Source organism: Herpailurus yagouaroundi, unplaced genomic scaffold (genome assembly GCF_014898765.1).
Source record: "Herpailurus yagouaroundi ecotype Mexico unplaced genomic scaffold, PumYag 197, whole genome shotgun sequence".
Classification (NCBI taxonomy): Eukaryota; Metazoa; Chordata; class Mammalia; order Carnivora; family Felidae; genus Herpailurus; species Herpailurus yagouaroundi.
In genome coordinates, this window is record NW_024412428.1 from 24,413,317 (window position 1) to 24,438,336 (window position 25,020).

At 35.4% G+C, this 25,020-nt stretch overlaps 2 protein-coding genes across 10 annotated transcripts in view; both read left to right on the forward strand.

Annotated features, from left to right (window-relative positions):
- CPB2 (carboxypeptidase B2) overlaps window positions 1-2,292 on the forward strand; it is a 51,090-nt gene extending 48,798 nt beyond the window's left edge. The window contains exon 11 of the mRNA XM_040448475.1: window positions 1,507-2,292. Coding sequence (XP_040304409.1) covers window positions 1,507-1,691 — 185 coding nt within the window. The 3' untranslated portion in view covers window positions 1,692-2,292. The remainder of the gene's footprint in view (window positions 1-1,506) is intronic.
- Window positions 2,293-2,455: 163 nt separating this feature from the next.
- The window catches only part of ZC3H13 (zinc finger CCCH-type containing 13), a 98,853-nt gene continuing 76,288 nt past the window's right edge, over window positions 2,456-25,020 (forward strand). For 3 of the 9 annotated variants that reach the window (XM_040448470.1, XM_040448472.1, XM_040448474.1), the window contains exons 1-5: window positions 2,491-2,849; window positions 9,238-9,363; window positions 9,673-9,782; window positions 12,372-12,483; window positions 23,640-23,690. In XM_040448470.1, the coding sequence (XP_040304404.1) occupies window positions 9,247-9,363; window positions 9,673-9,782; window positions 12,372-12,483; window positions 23,640-23,690 (390 nt within the window). In that variant the 5' untranslated portion in view covers window positions 2,491-2,849; window positions 9,238-9,246. Of the gene's footprint in view, window positions 2,850-9,237; window positions 9,364-9,672; window positions 9,783-12,371; window positions 12,484-23,639; window positions 23,691-25,020 lie in introns of all 9 variants that reach the window. The other 6 variants (XM_040448469.1, XM_040448468.1, XM_040448466.1 and 3 more) reach the window with 6 other exon arrangements.

A 25,020-nucleotide genomic window follows, 5' to 3' on the forward strand; every position in this document is an offset into this window, starting at 1 on the left:
AAAAAAAAAAAAAAAAAAGAAAGAATGAAGTTGGTAGATGAGCTCGTAAAATTCTGAAAAATGAGGCTAATAGGAGAATTTGCCCCAACCAGGTATTAAGGCACATCATAAACTTGTAGTAATTAAGACTGCGGAACAGAGCCTGGGAGAAACAGATCAACAGAAGGGAGTAGGAAGAACAGAAAGACACTTAAATACATAAGGACGTCTAGTATCTCATAAAGGAGGCATTTCTAAGAATGTTATTCAGTTAATAGGGTTGGAGAATCTGACAACTTACTTAGAAAAAGAAGTGAATTGATTACTAACATGTCTTTCTCCAAATTACATTCCAGATAAAATATTTTAAGATAAATACTCTGCCATAAACCAAGTCAAAAGCGAAATAAGCAAATAAAAAAAAGTTTACATATTACACAAGGCAAATAACACTAATATTGCTGTTATAAACAATCTATAAAGTGAATCGAGTAGAAAAATAAGCAAAATACACACTAGAAAAATCGAGTAGAAAAATATATAAAGATGGACAATAAATATAGCAAATAAAATGTCCAATTCAGCGGTAATCAAAGAAACAAGGCGATTTTATGGTATTTTTCACCCATAGAATTGCCAGAAATGCATGATTCCTGTGGATGGTATGGGAAGGGAAGTGGGCATATTCATACCCTGCTAGTGGAGGTATAAATTGGTTCAATTCTTTTGAAGATTATTTGGCAACATGAAGCATAATTGTAAAAAGTACATACTCTTAGGCTGGTAAATCTGCTTCTAGGAAAGAATATTCCAAAGAAGCAAAGAAGCAATTAGTGAAAACCAGAAAGTTCATTGTAAAGTTGTTTATATTAATTAGAAATCAGAAAAAAATCTAAAGGTCTCCAAGTAAATAATTATTATATCCAGCTTTATAGTGTAGTGCTATGAGATCATGAAAAAATGATATTATAGATTTGAAGTCATTAAGACATAAATATGGTCAGAGAGATCATGTTTAGATATGTTACAGGGGCACCTGGGTGGCTCAATCGGCTAAGCGTCTGACTCTTGATTTCAGCTCAGTTCATGATTTTGCAGTTTGTAAGTTGGAGCCCCATGTCTGGCTCCCCCCTGCTGATGGTGTGGAGCCTGCTTGGGATTCTCTCTCTGCTCCTCCCCCACTCTCTCCCTCTCTAAAAATAAATAAACTTAAAAAAAGAAGAAATGTTACAACACTTCATGTATAGGATGATCTTATTTACGTAGGAAAAAATTATGTTAAAGCATGCACTGAGGGGAAAACAAGACACTAAAATGTTAATAGTGATTACTACTCTTTGGCAGGGTTATGGGTAATTTCTTCCTTAACCTGTTTTTCTTCAGTCTCCATTTTCTACCAGAGACTTAGATTACTTAATAATCAGAAAAAAAGCAGAGCTATTTTTAATTTTAGGGGGAAAAATTCCATTTTGTTAGTTAACTTGAAACATTGTATTTCAAAAAGTAATTTCTTTTTTCTTCTTGTAGACCTAGCTCCTGGAGGTTCGGATGACTGGATCTATGACTTGGGCATAAAATACTCGTTTACAATTGAACTTCGAGATAAAGGCAAATATGGATTCTTGCTGCCAGAGCGTTACATCAAACCCACTTGTACAGAAGCTCTTGCTGCTGTCTCTAAGATAGCTGGGCATGTCATCAAGAATGTTTAATACTCTTGATTTTTCCACTCTTCTCCCATGTTTTAATTTACCGATTCCAACAAGACTAAATCATCATACCAATTCTTTTTAAAGTTTCATCCGTAGTTTTGAGAAAAGCTTTTTCCTATTCCTTGGTTTTGTCAAAGAAAAGGCCAAAATAAACGCTACCTTAAAATTAAGGCAGAAATGGGCTCACATTGCTTTTTTCTTTCTAAAAAATATGTAAGAGGCTAGATACGAGTTTTTTTTTTCTTTAAGGACGTTTGACCATCGACCTCAAGCAATTTTAATAACTAGTTTTTTGCAGATCATTGGACCACAAAAGGAAAGGTGGTTAGGACATTAAAGATTTCTGCTCCAAATTTTCAACGAACTGCCTTGCGCCTTTAAAAACACAACCGTGTCTCGTTTGCTCTACAGTAATAAGCGAAGGCCCAGAAAGCGGAGGAGCGTCAACAACAGTACAAACACCGTCTATCACCGCTCAGTGCACATTTCTGAGCACATGAATAAATGGCTGTAGTTATTGTCAACAACAAATGTGGCATTTTGTGCATTTACTACAGCTGTTTATTGTAAGACATCATATAATAAAAGGCGTAAACTCTTTCTCTTAGATTCACTTTTTATTGGCAACTTTGGCTCCCCCCCTGGCTCGGGCACGCCTCTCCGAGGGTCTCTCACCTAGCACCGACGTGATGATTTCCCCGGCACTCCTAGGAGCCGACATTACGCCCGGGGGCGTGTCTCCGAAGGGGCGGTGCCTGCGCGCTGACGACTAATCTGGAGGCCGGAAGCTGCCGCGGTCTAGAGGGGATCAGGGCAAACACTTGACTTCCGGCGGCGTTTTGAGTCGGTTCTCCTAGCGGCCTGGTAGTGTTTTCGTTTCCTTTTCTTACTCTCCAGTCTCTCTTCGTTCTTTTTCTTCCTACGTGTCAGTCTCACTTGACCCTGGCGAAGCGGCGGGCGGGTTCTGCTTCTCAGCCACCCCGGGGGCCCGTCGCTAGCGGAGGGCCGGTTCCCGGGAGTCGCGCGCGCACCTCCTTCTCCTCGTCGTCGTCTTCCCGGGTCCAGGCGCGGGGACAGAGAGTCGCCTCCCCCGCTCCTCGGAGCGGTGGTGGCGGTAGCGCCTCCCGACTGAGCTTGCGACAGGAGCTCGGGGAGGAGGTAAGCTTGAATTGTGTGAATTGGTGTGGGTACTGGGGGCAAGGCGTTGGGCGGACCCGGGATGGGGAGGCCCCGAGTTGTCCTACATCCCCGCTCGGGTCACGTCAGGATTTTTAGCTCTCCTTCAGCATCCCACCCTTAACTGTGCAATAGCTCCTTCGGCTCAGGCTTCGTTTCTCGCTATTGTACTGATTCTGGCGAGTTTTTCTACGGAGTCTGGTCTATTCAGACAAAAGGCTCTGCCGGAACACTACCGTTTCTGGGCTTGGGAACCCTTGGCGCAGTATTTGCATTTGTATAAGCTGGAAGCGGGCAGGAATATGGTCTTAGATTTAGAGGCTCCCTCTTACGCATTCCAGATCTATTAGGAAAAATTATCTTGCTGTTGTATCTGGTCTTGTTTATTGCCTGACAGTGGTCATTTAGAGATTTGGGTCCTGGAGGTTGAGGAGTGCTGCTTTATCTTTACATTCCTAGGTAGTTACTTTTGGCAACCTATCTGTCAGAAGCCGGGGAAAGTGGAGCGAAAGGAGAGGGTCTGTTGTTTGGCATGATCTCTTTCCAAAACAGGTTAAAATAATTTATGTGGCTGGAAAATTATTCAAAGTTGATATTACTTGAATGATATTGGTAGGGTCTTGTTTGTGGAGCGTAGCGGCTTACGCTTTTGGGTTATATTACAAAGTTTTCAGATAATTTGAACCACTCTGAAAATTATAGACGTATCCTATCTGAGACGTTTTGGGGTTTTTTGAAAAAAAAAACAATTTTAAAAGTTTGGAAAATATCTTCACACTTCCACTTTTCAAAGACCGTGATACCGTTGCAGTTAATCTAAATGTTTATGGTGCCAGTTAGCGGAATCTAGTTCTGTAATATTTGAAATGACTGGCTTTAGTACCTAAGCGACAATATTTTGGAGAGTTTTGTGGATATAATCTGTAGATTTTAATATATTTTCCAATTCTTACTGAAATATTAAGATTATATCATGACAATTTAAACAAGAGACTACTAAGAATATTGATGCTGGTATATAGCAGTTTGTGCCTGTAAAAATAGTTGCACCATGAAACTTAGACTTTTATCGTGTGGATCTGTTACAATCCAGTTTTATCAAATGCATGCCTCTTACTGGCTTCCTAATCATTGCTGATTCGAAATGAATGTTGATTGCGTATTTAAGATATGCAAATCCAATTTTCATATTAGTAAATTAATACTAAAATCCATAAGTGATGCTATTTCCACTTATGTACAAGTTATTAGAATTTTTACAAGTTGTCAGTGTTAATTTGTATTACAGTATGCATTGGCAGTTAAATATAGAAAGCAAAATTGTTTAATTTACATTTATTTGAAGAATTGGTTTTTAGTGGATATTTCCCCCACTTCCTCCAACCCCACTCTCCATTTCATATAGAGTTGGAGCTAGTTAGCAACAGTTGAAAATTAACTGGTGTTGCTGTAGAAAGTGTCTTTATACTTTTTTTGGTAGTGTGTATATTGCAGTTTAATTTACTTCACTTTATCCTAGTTGCCAGCATTGGCTATTCTCTGTGCATAGTCTTTTTTAACAAATTATTTTTATTGCACTGTGCTGCAGTATTGCCTTGCTCATAGAAGTGTAGTCAATTTAGTTCTGTTAGTTTTGTTTGGAATTCAGTTTGGAATTGTTTTAGTCTATTTATAAGTAACATGCAAGGTTGTTTTAGAAAGTTCTTTTTAAAAATATTCTCCCAGATTATGCATCAAATACGTTTCTGAGGTCTGTTTTTTCTTTCAAAAATATGAACTATAAATATGAAGAGACCTTATTTTTAATATAAGCCTTTTAATTTTAGAACTTCAGTGGGTAGGGGTTTCTTCTAGTACCAGTTAGTACATTTATGTAGTTTTACTTGTTTAATTATTTGACAGTTTCCTAATATGCCACGACTCATCCAGATTAAAATAATTTATGTTTTCGTTTGTGCTAAGGGAAGTTGAGGCCGCAAAAAGATGTAATTAGGGGCACCTGGGTGGCTCAGTTGGTTATGCATCTGACTTCAGCTCAGGTCATGATGTCGCAGTTCGTGAGTTTGAGCCCCACGTCAGGCTCTGTGCCGATAGCTCAGAGCCTAGAGCCTGCTTCTGATTCTGTGTCTCCCTCTCTCTCTCTCTGCCCCCCCCCCACCTTGTGCTCTGTCTCTCTCAAAAATAAATAAAAACATTTAAAAAAAAGATGTAATTCTGTATTGTAGTGAGGATACTAGAATTGATACATGTTTTATTGACACACTTTTAGTAATTAGGCTTCAGGAATAATTAATAATTTAAAAAGAGGTTTCTATATGTTTCTCCTTTCTTAGCCATATTTATGTAGTATGTAGCTTTGAGTACATTGTCATATTTGTAAGTTTTGGGGGAAGAGGAGGGACAGTTTCCATTTATTAAGACCCTCTTTTGTTATATTTTAATAGAGTCAAACTTTGTGTCCCCTGTTTTTCTTTTTTCAGTTGAAAAGATATCATGAAAATTTTGATATTTATTTACTGTGCAAATAGAAGGGAGAAATAGGAAAATAACTCAGTAGACTTTCACCAGTGTCACCTGGGCTTTGATAATGATGGTGTTTGGGAAAGACTTGATGATGTGGGTGAAAGTGTGATGACAGTTTGAAATCAAAGAATAATTTGAAAACAAATCTGGGGGGAGAGCTTTTAAAGTCTCTGAGATAGGGAAGACTTTAATATTTACATTTTTTTTAACGTTTATTTATTTTTTTGGGACAGAGACAGAGCATGAACGGGGGAGGGGCAGAGAGAGAGGGACACACAGAATCGGAAACAGGCTCCAGGCTCTGAGCCATCAGCCCAGAGCCTGACGCGGGGCTCGAGCTCCCGGACCGCGAGATCGTGACCTGGCTGAAGTCGGACGCTTAACCGACTGCGCCACCCAGGCACCCCTAATATTTACATTTTTAATTTCCTTGTTTCTAACTTTTCTCATATACTTTGAAGCATTTGCTTATTGAAGCGTGTTCAGATGTTAATTGAAAAAGGTTTTTTTCCCCTCAGTCATATCTATATTTTATTCTGTTATGGTGTTTTTTTTCTTTTTTTTAAAGTTATTTGTTTATTTGAGAGAGAGAGGGGGAGAGAGAGAGAGAGAGAGAGAGAGAGAGAGAGAGAGAGAGAGAGAGACTGCACAGGGGAGGGGCAGAGAGAGAGAATTCCAAGCAGGCTCTGCACTGAGCAAGGCTCGAATTCACAGATGGTAAGATCAGGACCTGAGCCGAATCAGGAGTTGGACCCTTAACCAACTGAACCACCCAGGTGCCCCTCTGTTGTGGTATTTATTTGCCTTTGAGGGCCCAAATTTTTAGAATGAAAATTCTAATTAAGTCATATTAATTGGTAACATACTTTTAAAGTAATAAATTAATATATATGAGTAAATGCTTTTCATGTATTGCAGGTTTGTGTATATATTTAGACAAACAGGATTTAAAACATATTTTGTCTTCCTTGCAAACGAAGCATTTTGTCTATGCCAATCATGAATGTTTCAGTAATAATATTTAGGTAACTTATTATTGATGACTACTGATGGAAGTTCCTAGATAGATGGTCAGAAGAATTCCTATTCCTTTCAATTAGAAAAGTTCAAGTCCTACTTTTTCCCTTTGCCTCAGATTTTTTTTTCTGTCCACGACCTCCCTATAACATAGACTTGGTGTTCAAAGTCAGTGCAGTTTTGAGAGGAGGTCTGATACTGTTGGATGCTGAGAATATGACTTTTATTTCTTTGCTGTTTTCCCCTAAGTTGGGAGACTCAACAGTAGCTAAAAGTAAAGTTCTAGTGATAATCACTACGTAGGTGAATCTTGACTAGTTCTTGATGTCACCAGTACAAGCAGCTTTGTCTCTGTGGGAAAAGAGTGACAAGAATACAAGAAGGGGTGTACGATTCAGTCATTAGTCCTCACTTGAATATCTTTGACATATAGTCTGAACCTTTTGAAATCTTCAAAGTTGATGTTAATGATCTAGCATTAGAGAGAAGCTGTGGTTTTCAGTGGTAGGTCAGGGGGGTAGTGGAATCCTGATCCAAGCAACAGATTACAGAGCAGGAAGGAGCCCTCAGAAAAACAAGAAGGGAGATGCTAGATGACCAGTGTTTTAGGTATAATAATAAATAGCTTCTTGCCTCGATTATGGAAAGCACTACCATTAATTTTTTTTTTTTTGGAGGAGGGTGTGTTGGAAGTGTTGGCATGCGGAGATATATAGGAGTTTTGTGAGCAGAACTATTTCCTTTGAGAGTGGAGGGAAATACGTTAAGGTTAGGGTTAGTCTTCTTGAGGCAGTGTGGTGGGGTGGTGTGCCTGTTTTCCAAGTTCTAAATAACTGGTAATAGCTAATAAGGAACTTCTAGAACTCCTTCAATTTTAAGTTTATTAATAAATGTTTTAAAAATTGAATTAGTGAATGAGGATTATAATGTGCATCTATGTATTAGTACTTACAATAACATATAATGAAACTTTAAATATGCTTTTGTTCTAAACGTTCCCTATGTTTTGTGACATACTCACTTTTTATTGCCTCCTGCTCTGATATAAATTGTAAAATGTGGTTTTCTCAGTTAATCAAAGCTCTACGTTTTCTAGATCTTTCCTCAGCTCCCTTTATCTTGGCTTTCAGCTCTCTAAAGAACATTTTAGTTTGGTAAATCAAATGGGTACATGAAATTTTACCAACTTTTACTCTGTAAATTCTCATTTGGGCTGAGAATGAAATCAAAGATTATCTTACAGTAGTAACTGTTGGATGTACAGTTGGCTGTAAAGTTCCTTACTCGGAGAACACTTGACACATATGTGATTTCATGTTGCAGCAAATTCTTATTTATGGGACACTCTATGCTAATTTTTAAAAATTTGTAACTAAAATTATTTTCTGAATTCTTTGAATCACTAAATATTAATTAATAAAATGGTTGTATTTTATATTAAAGAATAAGACTGTACCTTTTTTTTCCAATTTAAAACTATCATTTCCTATTTTTCTCTTGATTCATTATCTTTTGTTCATTTGTCAAATGTTGTCCTTATTCTTAGGATTCTTTTAAAAATGTGACCTGAAAAGAAGAATCTAACTAAACCAAATATTGTTTATAATTTTTTTAAAGTTTTGATTTGGTACTCTCATGATTTAATTTCCTTTCAAATTATATATCTTTATTTTGAGACCACATTAAAGAGCTTTTTGAATTTGTGAACTTCATGGAGACCAGTTCTATACCAAATGGAACTTTTGCCTCTTTGGCTGCGATTGTTCATTCTAGTAACTTTTGACTATTAATAAGATTTCAGCTATTTAGATTGTATGAAATTTGAATGGGTTAGTGGTTTTTTTGGAGTCTTAGTTAGGCAGCTCTTACCCAATTCCCAGAGTGATGTACTAAGTTGTTCTAGATCTAGAATTTAATATTGTTTTCTAATGTATATCATAATACTGTTATCTGACGTTTTCATTTCCAGTTGAATCACCTGATTATATACTTGGATTTGTTTTGTTATGGTTTCAGTTTTAAATGTTTTATTTACTTTTGTAAAATATTTGTACAATTTGTCTTTCTTATTTCTAAATGGTAAGGTAGCCTGTTCATCACTTTTAGCACCTTTGATTTTTATGTCAGTGTGGTGTATAAATTATAGAAACATCTTGACTTCTAGTTCTGTAGCCTGTTCCATTTTGAAAGAAAGACATTTTATCAACATTGACTTTTTTTTTATATGTATATAATTGGAAAATAAATGTCCTTGAATAGACTGTTCTTTTTTAAGGTCTGTAAGGTGGAGAAAATACTTAAATAGTTTTCACTTTTCTCCCAAGCTGCTTTTTGGAATATACCTAATGTCATGAACCGTATAAAGCATAATTTCTGCTATCACCTGATCTTATTTCCTGTTCTCTTTGTCATAGCTTTTCCCGTTAAGTAGTTGATAGAGAATGATAGTACAACTTTTCCTTGAAGGATAGTTAACTAAGTTTTGAAACTTTTATAAGGAACGTAGAAACTAAACATTTTACAGTGTGTTTTCTGAGGTTGAATGTACTTTGAAAACTGTGAGTAGAATATTATTCATTCTGCAGAAGAGGTAAAATTGTAGCCAACAGGTTCCAAAGTTGTTATAAATTTACTAAGAAGGTATGCCTTAGAAGATACCAACTGTTTACCTCTGTTTACCTGTGACCTCTCCGATGCCTTTTTTCTCCTGAGAAAAATTCCCCATAATTTTGCAGTGTGATCTACAGCTTTATCTACATGTAAGTTATAGGCTCAGTTAATTTAAAATGGAAGAATTTTACAGTTTGCCTCTCTCTCTTTTTGGTTAAAGTAGTACAAAATGTCAAAAATTAGAAGGAAGGTCACAGTGGAAAATACCAAGACCATATCTGATAGCACATCCCGAAGACCCAGTGTATTTGAGAGGCTCGGACCCAGCACTGGCAGTACAGCAGAGGTGAGTTGTCACTAGAACAGTCACAGGGGTTGTCTTATAATCCTATTCTTGAAATACTGATTTGTATCATAAAGGTGAACAGGTTATTGTATTGTAGGAATGTCCAGTAAATTTTTAAAACTGAGTAGCATAAAGAGGAGTGAGAAGAGTCACAGTTTTCATGTTTTTTTCCCTGGTATTTTTATTGTTTGGGGGATAATGTATCTCAGGTTAGCTGGAGTTTTGGTAGAATTTGTTTTAATTTTGTCCCTGTAGCGTTGTTTATCCAGAAATAAATCTGAAATTTACATAGTAATATCTGTCTCTTAGACACAGTGCCGTAATTGGCTGAAGACTGGCAACTGCCTCTATGGAAACACATGTAGATTCGTACATGGCCCTTCACCCCGTGGTAAAGGTTATAGCAGCAATTATAGAAGGTAAATTAAGAACTTTGAATTGTTCATATACTGTTAGAAGATGGCTTTTGTAATTTATCTAGTATAAAAATCTGAAATACAAACATATTTGATCAGATTTTCTCTTTTGGTGGTAGATCAACGAGATCTTTCTAGTTGTTAATTTCAAGATTAATAAAATGTATGCTTTAAAATTATTTGCTCAGTATTTACTGTTTTTGCCAACGGATTTTTTTGTATGTATGACTTACCCCCCCCCATTATGTATTAAAATGGTTTAAGATAGAATTTTATGGATTTATTTTTACTGAGGGGAGACTTTTTAACTCTTAAAATTTAAAATGGATATAACTTTAGCTTTTTAAGATGCTCTGAATTCAAATCTTAATGACAAAAGACAATCCACTGCAGACTCTGTAGATTAAAATGCATTTGCCAAATCTCTAAACTGTGTATTAACGTAAAATATGTATTTCTATGTGGATAAAGGTACTACTACCTATTTAGAACATCTTTTTTGCCTTTGATAAAGGCAAAACTAAATGAAATTTTTCAATAAAGCCCTTTTATTTTTCTTTCAGTTCAGTTCACGATTTTGTTATTGTGTTTAAATATGTAACATATGTAAAGATTGTCACAAAAGCAGTTTAAACTTGATTGGTAAACAAATAATTAACCAAGTTAATTAACCAAGTTAATTAACCAATTGAATGTGCTGATTGCCTTGGCTACAGCAAGAGTGTAAAAATCAAACATTAGCATTTGCAGTTTTTTTTTAATAAGTGAATTGATGTGTGTGTGTGTGTGTGTGTGTGTGTGTATAGATTTTGAGGCCTAATAGAATTTAAAACTCAAACGCTGAACTGGCTTTCTGTTCATGTAAACATACATTTTAGCTTACTTGTGATGCTGAATACTCTGTTTTATTTGTATTTAGATTGGCATCTGTGCCCTCTGTTAATGTGGGAAAACCACTTTTATATGTTTAAGTATCTGTATAAATACACACCTGGGTAAAGTGTTTCAATAATTTTAATGTTTTGTTTATGTTACTACCACACTTTAATACATACTTTAATTCACCTGTGAAATTCGTTGTTAACTGACAGAAAATTTTTATAGAAGGGGTAATTTTGAGGAAAATGGGCAGAGAAATTGGCCTAAAATGGAAAAATACAGTGTCATTACTAGACTTGGAATAAAGGATTTTTTAATTTTGTGCATGTTTTTCCATTTGATAACCCTCTTTGGCTTTGTCTTTTTTTCCTTTTTTTTATAGGGAAGAGAATGTAGTTCGTAATGTGATTCAAAGATGGAAAGAAAACCCGTGTATTTCAGAAATGCTTTTTTAGTCACAAGATATTTAAGTCATTTATTGAGCATTCACTGTATGTAGAGCACTCAGGTGCTGTTTAGGATAGAAACAAGTTCATAATAAATTGTCTTATTATATAAAGGAAACCAGGGCACAGAAGATTTACATGTACATCATAATTAAAATTTAAAGCCTTTAAGTACTGGTTTGTAATAAGTTTCACTTTCAAGGTCAGATTTAACTGTTAAAGCGTTTAATATAGTCTTATAAAATATACATATAAATATTAATGAGAGCCTGTAACAGGAATTAACTGAATTATTTCTTCATTAATCATTTGTTTTGTATTGATTGATAAAAGAATTGATTTGCTTGATCAACTATTACTTGAAATAGATGTAAATGTCTATGTAATTTCTTTTTATCTTTAAAAATATATATACAGTATTTTTTGTTAGCCAGTGAGGGACATACCACTCCTTGACTTCTGTTGCTCTTTTTTAAAGATCCTCTAGGAATATTCTTTAAAGATAAGTGTTTTCCATCTCTGCTTTGTTTTCTTACTTAATAATGGTGTGAAAATAATTGGATAGCTGTTTATCGAACTTTCAGTATAAGTTATTAAGGTTTACAGTGTTGAATATAAATATGTATGATTTTCCTTAATTAAAGGAACTCCGCTGCCTAAATCTTGCTTTGAATCCTTTAACTATTTTCTGTTCTGAAACAATCCCAAATTTAAGAAGAGTTATAAGAATAACAGAAAAATCTTATATTTGCCATGATTCTTGAGGTGGGTAATTCTCAGTTGTTGGCATTGCATCCAACCACATACGTGTATATATGAAAATACCGCTAATGTTGCCTTTTGATTAATTTTACAACGTTGGGGTTTAAAACTTTATCTTCTGACTTTTTACTTCAAATACAAGTAATACATTTATGTGATTTTTAGAAAAACAAGTTAAGCTGTTAATTACAAATTCTTTTTTCTCAGCTCACATACAGTTTCTTATTCTTATCACTAGTACCTGCCTCCCCATGGAATTTTAATGTATACACTTCTGGTTGGTATTGGGAGAAAACTTGTAAGTGATGCTTGTATTATTTATATATTAATACTTAAGCTCAAGCAAATTGATTATTTTTCTGAACATTAGGAGCCATGGGCAGTTAGAAAATTTTTATTGATTTGTGAGGTATTTCTGTAAATATAGTCTTATAAGTGTTATATGAATATAGATCTTTGTTGTTTTGTTTTGTTTTTCTTTTGTTTTTGTTTTTTCGGTTCAAAGGTCACCAGAAAGACCTACAGGGGATCTTAGAGAAAGAATGAAGAATAAGCGCCAAGATGTGGACACTGAGTCCCAGAAACGAAACACAGAGGAGTCATCCTCACCTGTTAGGGTAGGAATGAATTTCCCAAAACAAAGTTTAATTTCGGTAGTGATTTATTATTTACGTTCCACTCAAAATAGTATCTTGGGTGCTAAATATATGGTAAATGTGTAATACCAGGTTATAATGTTTTATGTGAATAATGTAATTTAGAGGAAAAACATCCTCTGGGAAAACTCCTAATTCTCTGAATTAGTTCTTGATGGTAGTTAATTAAGGTGAAGGGAATTGGTTAGCAGAGCCCAGGCTGAACTTCATAGGATTTCTGTATCTTGGTGGGCATCCTGAGCATCTAAAAGTATTCTGAAGTTTTCAGAGTTTAGTCAGCTGTCCTATCCTGCTTGCTTCTAAGAAAGATTGAAGTGGGTTACAGTAGAACACTTAGAATATTAAAACAGTGAAAGCAGGCGTGGTGGTGATGGAAGCTGAACTAGAGAACTTAGGTGAAGGAAAGCACATGTGACCACAAATTCAGTGGTGAATTTCCTGGTAATGAAGCCAGAAGAGAAATATAATTGATGATTATATATAATTTGGTGGTTGTATAAGTATATAAATTTATATCAATATATAAATCGATGCTTCAGTATAACTTATTGAATAAAAGAAGACATCAGTTTTTCAGAAATGGAAATCTCTTCCTGAGTTAATTTTTTTTAAGAAATTTATGTGTATGTGTAACAGATTATTGAGATATAACTCACATACCATACTGTTCATCCATTTCAAGTGTACATTTCAGTGGTTTTTGTATATTCCGAGAGTCAGGCAACCATCACCACAGTCAATTTTGGAGCATTTTCATCATCCTGAAAAGAAACCCCGTACCCTTTAGTGGTCACACTTGTATCATCCAACTGACCACCAGCCCTAGGTGACCACTATTCCACTTACGATCACTATAGATTTGCCTGCTGTGGATATTTCATAATGCTGGAGTTACGCAATATGTGGTTTTGTTTTTGACTAGTGTCTTTCACTTAGAGTTTTCAAGGCTCATGAAAGACTATAGGATACATCAATATTTTATTCCTTGTTTTTGCCAAATAATATTCCATTGTATTAACATATCATGTTTATCCATTCATTAGTAGATGAACATTTGGGTTGTTTCCACTTTTTGGCTTTTAGGTATAATGCTGCTATGAACATCCATACACAATTTTTTGAGTGGACACATGTTTTCATTTCTCTTGGATTTATATCCTGGAGTAGAATTGCTGCATCATACAGCAACTCTATGTTTAATTTTTTGAGCAACTGCTAGATTGTTTTCTGAAGCAGCTACACCATTTTACATTCTTGTCAGCAGTGTAGGAGGTTTTCAATTCTCTGTGTCTTTATCAGCATTTGCTATTATCTAAGTCATTCATTATAGCCATCTTAATGGATGTGACGTGGTAATCTAATTGTAGTTTTTGCAATTCCCTGATGGCTAATGATACTGAATATCGTCTCCTGTGCTTATTGGCGACCTGCATACCTTCTCAGGAGACATGTTCATTCAAATCCTTTGCCTATGTTTTAATTGGGTTGTCTTTTTGTTGATTTGTAACAACTCTATGTATTTAAAAAAAATTTTTTAATGTTTATTTTTGAGAGAGAGCATGAGTGGGGGAGGACCAGAGAGAGAGAGAGAGAGAGAGAGAGAGAATCTGAAGCAGGCTCAGGCTCTGAGCTGTCAGGACAGAGCCCAACATGGGGCTCTAACTCTCAAACCATGAGATCATGACCCAAGCTGAAGTCGGACTGAGCCACCCAGGTGCCCCTTCAACTCTATGTATTTTAGATACAAATTCCTTTTATACGATTTTTAAAAGTTTTCTTCCATTCTTTGGGTTATCTTTTTATGTTCTTGATGATGTCCTTTAAAGCACAAATGTTTTTAATTTGATGAAATCCAGTTTATCTGTGTTTTTGTTGTTGTTTGTGCTTTAGGTGTCTTATTTAAGAAACCATTGTCTAATTCAGGGTCACAAAGATTTATGCCGTGTTTTCTTCAAAGAATCTTAGAGCTTTAGCTTTGATCCATTTTGAGTTAATTTTTACGTATGGTCCAGCCTTATTCTTTTTCATGTGGATATCTTAGTTGTCTCATATTATAATCTTTTTATTAAGATTATTGTTTAAACAGAAACGTTTCTGATAATTTAAGCTTTATAGAAGCTTTCCTGTGATTGTCTTTGATCCTTGATAAAAAAGCTGTGTTACAGTTTCACATTATAGTTTGTAGAGACTTCTCTTTGGGAACCTAAAGTAGTGCAGCTTTAAGTTTGTAGCTTCTAACGTCTGATATGATCCATAATACTGCTTTAGAAATCTCAAAGTGTACTTCTCAGCTACAGGTATGTATCAGAAGGTTTTTAGAGGATAGTCTTTTGCAAAATACATGCTGATACTCTACCCCTGATCTACTGAATGAGAGTTTCTGGATAGAGGCTGAAAATTGCATTTTGCATTTTGCAAATTTTGCATATTGCATTTTGAAATAACTGATTATTCAGAATAAGGAGCGAACTTGTGGTTTGCTAGTAATATGTAACAACCACTTGGGGCGTGGGGAGCCATGCTTTGTAGGATTCGCCAGTTTCTTTGGTGTAAGTACTCCCATCGTACTCGGTCTCAAGCTGGCAAAGTGATATCACTGAATACAGAGTTGAGAAGAGATACTCGTTTTCACACCATTATATAGTATTATTCACACGTATGTCACACACAGATGTATATACACATATATAATAAGTGTAATTAACCTCAAGTAAAATGTACTAAAATATTTAGGAAGTGAGTTTCGAATAAGTAGTACCTTTGTTTTTATTATTTAACTGTCAGCTTATATGCTTTAATTTTTTTTTAATTTTCTTTTTTTAATGTTTATTTATTTTGAGAGAGAGAGGGAGAGACAGAGCACGAGCAGGGAAGGGGCAGAGAGAGAGGGAGACCCAGAATCCAAAGCAGGCTCCAGGCTCTGAGCTGTCAGCACAGAGCCCGATGTGAGGCTCAAAGTCCCAAACAGTGAGATCATGACCTGAGCCAAAGTCAGACGCCCAACCGACCGAGCCACCCAGGTGTCCCTATGATTTAATTTTTAATCATAGCTCCGTTTAACAGTGGCTTGTGCAGTTCCTAAAAATTTAACAGTTGGCTCTTGTGAGTCAGTGTGGACCTGACTCTAGCACACCACTAAATGGGCTGTAGTTTAAAGGGCAAACATCTGGAATTCGTATTCTGAAGACATTATTTTAGGAATTGTTTTTTAACTTTACTGTCAGTTTCCTTATCTGTAAAATGGAGTTGATGGCTATATCAATGTGTTACTGTGAAGAAAATACATGTAAAACAAAGTAGCATGAGTGGCTGGTCCATGGTGACTGTTGGAAAATGGTATGGACAGGGGTGAGAATAGCTCTCAGCCTTCCTGTCTAATATAAATTGGCTTTAGGCCCTTTGTAGGAGATGAACATCAGCTTTGGAGATTTAGGTTGTTAACAGATACCTAAATCTAAGTGTGTTGCTGGTCATAAAGGTTTATATGTTCAGCATTATCAGTTTAGTAGACAGCTAAGTTGACATTACATTAAGAAATTTAAAGCCTGGGGCACCTGGGTGTTTCAGCCAATTGAGTGTCAGACTTTGGCTCAGGTCATGATCTCACAGTTCATGAGTTCCAGCCTCGTGTCTGGCTCTCTACTGTCAGCGCAGAGCCCACTTTGGTTCCTCTGTCTTCCTTGCTCTCTGCACCCCCGTCTTAAAAACAAACATTAAAAAAAATTTTTAAGCCTGATTTTTACTTTCTCTAGAAGAGAAAGCCCTCAAAGGTGCTGAATGCCATGCATACCTAAGGGTTATAGTTAGAAGATTCAAGAGTGATAAGGTTTTAGGAAATTGACTATCCAAACTTAGAGAAGACTGTTAATAAGCTAGGATACCGGGGTATTAACTATTTAGAGTGATCTGTATGGCAGGATAACAAGTGCTGTTCGTTTCTGTGATATTCCTACTGCAGCACATGGGCCTGCTGATCTTAATGTAATAAATTTCTATGGGAAAGTCATTTAGTTTAGGTAGGGGCACCTATAGGTTAGATAACAGTGTCGCTAAGGTAGGTTGTGTGTGATTTTTCACAAAATAACTATAATTCTACCCCTTCTGTCCCACTGAATCCAGCTCCAGTGTGTCTGAGTTATGAGGTGGATAACCCATGATCTTGTGGGGAGACATTCATCAATAGTTAAATTGTAATTCTATAAAGTACGATTGTATGACAGAGAGATGAATAAAACACACAGCGGAGAGAGTAAATACCTCCATGGGGAACCACAGAACATTTCACAGAGGGAAAGGATATTTGCCCTGAGTGTTGAAGGATAGGTAGGATGAAAGAGGGGGCAGTGAAAGTTTAGGAAGAGGAAAAAACCAACACACTAACAATAAGGAGTTTTAAAGGACTCCTAGTGTGTTTGAGAATCTGTGAAGATATGTGTTTAAAGAATGGAAATTATAGAATGTGAATTTGTGATAAGGGCTGAAGAGGTGGATTAGGTCGATCAGATTGTGAATAGTCTTAATGTGTCAGTCAGGGTTTGGCAAGAGAAAAGAGATTTGTACGCCAGGAATCTATTCTTGTTCACAGATTCGCCTCTAGACCCTGCAGCTAGTAAGTTCACTTAATGAATGAAGAGTGCTTCTGATGTGTAGCCAGTGTTTGGACCTCTGGTGGTCTGGGGCATCTGTGCTCCAGTGGGGCTGCTGAACACTTGAAATGGGGCTAGTCTGAATTGAGCTGTTCTGTAAGTGTAAAATACGTAGTGAATTTCAAAGCCTTGATATGTAAAATAAAAGTCAAGTAGCTCATTAATAATTTTTGTTTACATGTTGAAATGACAATATTTTGGATAGACTGGGTTAAAGATATCAGAATTTTAATTTTCCGTTTCTTTTTTCTTTTTAATATGGAAACAATAATATCCGAAATTACATATGTGGCTCATGTAACATTTTTATTGCAAAGGATGTGTTTGGGCAATCTGAGCCAAATTTAACACAATGGAACTAAATTTAACACAGAGGCGCGAGGTAGAGTCAGTAGGATTTGGTGACCAAAAGAATGAGTGGAGGGGACATGTTAAACCTAAGTAGGTTTTCGATGCCATTAAGTAAGATGGGGAAGACAGTGAGTTGAGTTGTGGCCCCTTTTGTGTACTAGGCTTATATCACGGACAAGTAATTTTTGGCACTATTTTCAGTACTTGTACGGATGCTAGTATGCTATTAGAGTCCCTGTTGACATTCAGTTGCATTATCTTATGTTTAATAGTTCCAGAATAACAATAATATCACTAATAATATTACTGAGAACAGTTTAAGATTTCTTTGTAGTTCTTAGGATATATCCCATTAGGAAAATACCTGTGAAATCTGTTAAGGACATATAATCAAATTATTGTATGTCAAGTCACTTGAAACAGTTCTTCTCTGAGGTCAAACCACAAAATTGATAACAACAGTTGCATTGCTTTATTTAATTTTGATTTTTGTTCTAGGGTTTCTTTTTATTTTATTTCATTTTGTTTTTTCATCATAAAATATTTACATGGTTGCAGAGTTAAATCTCCCAAACAGTTTACCTTCAGAAAAGTCTTTTTATCTCTTGATTGTTCCACCCTATTACCAATAGGTAACCAGTTTTAGTAGTTTGTGGATTATACCGCTGTTTTAACACACACACATACAGATCCAAATTGTATGTATATGAGTACATACACAAATTACTGTTTATGTAGGGGTATTTCTTCTTTTTCTTAGATAAAAGGTAACATACTGTATACATTTTCTTTACCTTGCTGTGTTTACTTATTACTGTATGTAGGAGACCATTCCATAGCAATATGTAGAGATATTTCTTACGTCTTTTTACATTTAGGTAGCACTTCATTGTATGAATGTATCATACATTGTTTAACCAGTCTTCTACTGCAGACATTTATTTCAGTCTTGCTACAGCAAATAGAACTTCAGTGAAGAGCTTTGTGCACTTGTTTTTGGGTTTAAGTGTGTCTTAGGAAGAGATAAAGCCCTCAAATGGAACTGCTGTGTCAAGAGTAAAATCCTATGTAATTTTGCTAAATAATGACAATTCTTTTTCAAAGCATTGTTGCCTGCAGTGTATGATGGTGCCTTTTTTTTTTCCCTACTTTGTTAGCATATGTGGTCAAATTTTCGAATTTTTCCCAATTTGATAGGAAAAAATAGGGTGTATAATTTTTATTTATGTTACTCTTATGAATGAAGTTAGACATCTTCCTATAGATGAGGAACATTTTCTGTGAATTCTGTTCATGTCTCCTGCCTATTTTTGATTTTTTTGGGGGGGGGGTTTCCCTTTTCTATTTTTAGAATCCCTGTCTTGTAGGGATAATTTATTTATGATATTGGGTACAGATAATTTCCTTGTTTTTTCATTTATTTTATTTTAATACTTTATTTTTCAGTTTTAGGTTCATAGCAAAATTGATCAGAAGGTACAAAGATTTCCCATGTGACTCCACACAGTCACAACCTCCCACACTCTAAATATCCTGAACCAAAGTGATACATTTCTTAAAATTAGTGAACCTACACTGACACATCATTATCACTCAACGGTCATAGTTTGTATTAGGATTTACTCCTGTACATTCTATAGGTTTGGACAAATGTATAATGACATGTTCACCATTATAGTATCATACAGAGTAGTTAGACTGCCCTAAAAATTCTCTGTGCCTATTCATTTTTCTTTCCTATTATCTCCTAGTAACTACTGTTTCTTTTACTGTTTCCAGAGCTTTTCCTTTTATAGAATGTCCAGTAATTGCAATGATACAGTATGTAAACGTTTTAGATTGGCTTCTTTCACTTAACAATAGGCATTTAAGGGGCGCCTGGGTGGCGCAGTCGGTTAAGCGTCCGACTTCAGCCAGGTCGCGATCTCGCGGTCTGTGAGTTCGAGCTCCGCGTCAGGCTCTGGGCTGATGGCTCAGAGCCTGGAGCCTGTTTCCGATTCTGTGTCTCCCTCTCTCTCTGCCCCTCCCCTGTTCATGCTCTGTCTCTCTCTGTCCCAAAAATAAATAAACGGCGAAAAAAAAAATTAAAAAACAAAACAATAGGCATTTAAGATTCTGCCATGTCTGTTTATGGCTTGATAGCTCATTTGTTTTTAACCCTGAATAATATTTCATTATCTGGATGTGTCAGGTAATAGTTTATCTATTCATCTTTAGAAGGATACCTTGGTTGCTTTCAAATTTTGGCAATTTTGGATAAAGCTGCTATAAACATCCTTGTTTGGGTAAATTCCAAGGAATGCCACTATAGGATTATATGGTATGAGTATGTTTAGTTTCCTAAGTTTTAGTTTCTCTAGTTGAGGAAGTTCCCCTCTGCTTGTAGTATGCTAAGAGTTTTTATCACGAATGGATGTTAGATTTTGTCAAATGCTTTCACTGTTATCTATGGACATGATCACATGATTTTTTCTTCTTAAGTCTGTTGATGTGATGGATTATTTTAATTGACTTTTGATTGGTGAATCAACCTTGTATACCTGGTATAAATCCCACTAGGTTGTGTTGGGCAGATCTTTTTATATATTGATGGATTTGATTTGCTAATATTTTCAGGATATTTGCATCTATGTTCTTAAGAAATATTTGTCATTACAAGAAGATTGCGGTGTCTTTGTCTGGTTTTGGTATTATTTTGCTATTAAATGCTGTCTTCATAGAATGAGTCAGGAAGTATTCTGCTTCTATTTTCTGAAAAAGACTGTAGAGAATTGCTCTAATTCCTTTCTTAAATGTTTGATAGAATTTGCATGTGAATCCACCTGGGACTGGTGCTTTCTGTTTTAGAAGATTATTATTGTTTCAGTTTCTTTAATGGAACTGAATGGCTTACTCAGATTGTCTTTCTTCATGTATGAGTTTTAGCAGATTGTCTTTTTTTGAGGAATTAGACTATTTCATATAGGTTATCAAATTTGTGGTCGTAGCATTGTTTGTAGTATTCCTTAATTATCCTTTTAATGTCCTTGGGATTTGTAGTAATGTCTCCTCTTTTGTTTCTGATATTACTAACTTATGTCTTCTCTCTTTTTTTCCTAGTTAGCCTGACTAGCTTATCAATTTTATTGATGTTTTCAAAGACTGGCTTTAGGTTTCTTTGATTCTTCTCTGTTGATTCCTGTTTTCAATTTTGATTTCTGCTCTAATTTTTATTCTTTTTCACTGCTTACTTTAGATTTAATTTGCTGTTCTTTTTCGAGTTTTTTAAAGTGGAAGCTTTGATTATGGATTTTAGAGTTTTAGAAATGCTGTGAATTCTTCTGTAAACCCTGCTTTCACTGCATTCCACAAATTTCGATAAGTTGTATTTCAGCTTCATTTAATTTGAAATATTTTTAAATTGCTCTCGAGGTTTTTTCTTTCAGTCATGTGTTCATTAGAGGTGTGTTGTTTAATCTCCACGTATTTTGGGATTTTCCAACTAGCTTTCTGTTATTGATTTCTAGTTTAATTACATTGTGGTCTGGGAGCAAACATGGTGTGATGTCTATTCTTTTAAAAGTGTGTTTTATGGTCCAGAACATGGTCTGTTTTGTGGTGAGTGTCCCCTATGAGCTTGAGAAACATGTGTATTCTGCTGTTGTTGGATGAAGTAGTCTATAGACATCAGTTGTATCCAGTATAGATTGATGGTGCTTTTGAGTTAAACTATGTTCTTACTGATTTTCTCCTTGCTAGATCTGTCCATTTTTGACAGAGCGGTGTTAAAGTCTCCAACTGTAATAGTGGATCATGCCTTTTCCTTACAGTTTATATCAGTTTTTGCCTTATGTATTTTGACACTCTGTTGTTAGGCACATATATATTAAGGATTTTTATGTCGTCTTAGAGAATTGACTGCTTTATCATTATGTAACGCCTCTTTTTGTCCCTGGTCACTTTTCTTGCTTTGAAGTCTGCTCTGTCTGAAATTAACATAGCTACATCCACTCTCTTTTGATTAGTATTAGCACAGTATATCTTTCTCCATCTCTTTTCCTTTTTTTCTGTGTCTTTATATATAAATTTATTTCTTATAGACAGCATGTATTTGGGTCTTATTTTTTAGTCCACTCTGACAGTCTCTGTTTTCATTGATGTAGTCCATTGATGTTTAAAGGAAGTATTCATATAATTGAATTAATGTCTATTATATTTGTTACTGTTTTCTGTTTGTTACCATTGTTCTTTGTTCCTTTTGTCTTCCACTCTTTTTGTGCCTACTATGGTTTTAATGAGCAATTGTATATTATTCCAGTTTCTCCTTTTCTAGCATATCAGATTACTCATTTTCACTTTTTTTATAGCGGTTGCACTAGAGTTTGCAGTGTACATTTACAACTAATTCCAGTTTACTTTCAAGTAACACTCTAGTGCTTCACAGGTAGTCCAAGTACTGTATAATAACAAAATATTACTAATTCTTTCCTCTGGAATATCCTAAGTGGTACTGGGATTTTCTGCTCCTTAAAGGTTTGGTAAAATTCCCATGTGAAACCAACTGAGTCTGGGGGCACCTAGGTGGCTCAGCCAGTTAAGTGTCCGACTTCAGCTCAGGTCATGTTCTCGCGGTCTGTGGGTTCAAGCCCCACATCGGGCTCTGTGCTGACAGCTCAGAGCCTGGATCCTGCTTTGGATTCTGTGTCTCCCTCTCTGCCCCTCCCCCATTCATGCTCTGTCTCTCTCTGTCTCAAAAATAAATAAACATTAAAAAAAAAAAGTCTGGTACTGTTTTATGAAAAGTTCTTTATTTTTTTATGGAAATTAGACTTTTGGCTTTGAAGTCAATTTTGTCAAATTGTATTTTTCTAAAAAATTATTTCCTCTGGGTTTTAAAACTTTCTACATAGAGTTGTGAAGAAATCTCATGTTTTTCTTTATTTTTCTTTGTTCTAATGCCTATTTTTATTTTGTCTGATTCGGGATACTTTTGCTTTTTCCCTTTTTTCTTGATTTAGGTTAGCCAATGATTTTCAGAGAGTTGGCTTTTGGATTTATAGATTAGTTCTTTCTCTTTTCTAATACATGTATTTGTTTTTTCTTTTATTGTGTCTTTGCTTTACTGTGTTCCCTTTTCTTTTTGAATTGATTGAGCATTTATTTATTCTCATTTGATTTATATTAGTAGTAAAGCTTTTCTCCATTAAAAGCTTTAGCTGAATTTATGGATCTGATCTTATATGTCATGTTTTCATTATCATTATTTTCAAGAAATTCTCCTCTTTAGGTTTGGATTTTACCTATGATCCAATACGTTTTTAATTGTACATTTAAAAATTTTAGGTCGAAGAGCCTTTTGTTTGTTGTATGTGTGTGTGCATGTGTGTGTATGTTATTTCCATTAAAAACAATAACTTCTCTGCTATTACTCTTTATATTTCTATTTTTTTCAACTTTACCAAGATTTTCTTTGTGGCCTAAGGTCAGTTTATCTAAATTTTCCCTGTGTGCTTGAAAGGATGGAGTATTTCCTATTTTTTTGGTTTCAGGTTCTCAAGTATATCTAAAATATCTACTGTTTTGATCTTCTCTATTTTTAATATCATTGTCTACTTGAGGTCTTGATTTGAGACTATCTTGTTAAAGTGTCTTGTGTCTCTACTTTTCCCTACCTCTCTTATACTTGCTGCACTTCACTGTGTGTATGATGCACAGATACAACGATAAAAACTGTTCTCTTTTCATGGTAATGTTTTTAACGCAGTGTTTAGAGATGACTTGATTTTGGTGATCTGTTGAATGTCCTTTGAAGTATAAACCTTATTTATTTGTGGCTCTGCTTATTGTGAAACAATGTAAATTTTGTGACCACTTCATAAAAGAAAATCTCCATTAACCCTATCATGGGATTTTTCTTCAGTGGTTATAAACAAAATATACTACAGTTTCCCAAATACAGATCTACATTTCTTAACTGTCTGTGTTTCTGTAATATTGAAAGGATCTGAGATTGTAATCTGTGAATGATTTAAAATTTCGCAATGTCAGCTTGTTCTAATAGCTATCTATAGACTGGGCTGAGTTAGCTGGGCTAATGTTCAGGCCAAAAATCAATGAACCATTATTGTTCATTTTTTAAAGTTTTCAACCTTCATCAGAAGTGTCCACTTGAAAAGGTTTCAAAACATTAAGGTGAGAACCATAATCTCAGTAATAGTTTTTTCTGATTGTTAATAGCTTCGGTGTAAAAATGTGGTAATAAATTATAGACAAGAAAAATTTGGATCAACATTAATCCTAGAGCTTCTGACAGAAAATTAAGAATTCACTAATAATGTTAGTATTTTATGTAACTAAACATATTTTTAGAGCAAAAGTGTTTGGAATCATTATTCTTTAAAAGATGGGAAGACAAAATCCTTTGTATGAAACATTGAGTGTTTAAAACTTGATATTCTGGGGCGCCTGGGTGGCGCAGTCGGTTAAGCGTCCGACTTCAGCCAGGTCACAATCTCGCGGTCCGTGAGTTCGAGCCCCGTGTCAGGCTCTGGGCTGATGGCTCAGAGCCTGGAGCCTGTTTCCGATTCTGTGTCTCCCTCTCTCTCTGCCCCTCCCCCGTTCATGCTCTGTCTCTCTCTGTCCCAAAAATAAATAATAAAAAAACACGTTGAAAAAAAAAATAAAATAAAACTTGATATTCTTCAGTATAATAGAGAATTATTATTAGGAACAATAATAGCTTTAGCTAGTAATGGACAAATTTACACAGTTGTTTTAAAGTGAATATTAGTACAAGGGGGGAACTTCATTGGTATATAAGGGAGTTATTTTTTGACCAAATGTTCTGTGATAATTTTTATCTATTAGTTGCAAAGGAAGTTTCTCCAACTAATTTTTTTAATTTTTTAAAGAATGTTTGTTTTGAGAGAGAGAGAGAGAGAGAGAGAGTGTTGTGTGTGAGAGAGAGAGAGAGAGAGAGAGTAGGGGAGGGGCTGAGAGAGAGAGAGAGAGAGAGAGAATCCCTGCAGAGCCCCATGCGGGGCTTGATCTCCCAAACCATGAGATCATGACCTGAGCCGAAATTAAGAGTCTGACGCTTAACCGCCTGAGCCCCCAAGGGACCCCCTAAGTAATTTTAGAAAGGTATAAGGAAATGCAATGAGATTATGTGGGATAAATGGAAAAGATAGTTGAAGTAGATTTTTTTTCCCTTCCCATCTTCTTTGTCTCATCTAATACATATTAATACCATTCCCTGTCATTAACAAAGAACAAACATGTTTTAGGGATAAACAGACTTTAGGAACAAAATGTCAGTTGCACTCGTATGGCCTAGGGTGGCTTGAACTAATAGTTGTGGATAAGTCAAAGGGAAATAGTTGGCTCTACTTTAAGCAGTAGACAAAGTTTGATGTGATTGCTAAAGAATTGTTAGGCTTTAAAAAATTTATTTTTATTTTTTTAGAATTGTTAATCTTAACTTTCCCTTTCAGCACTATTATGGACTATATACTTTGAGGGT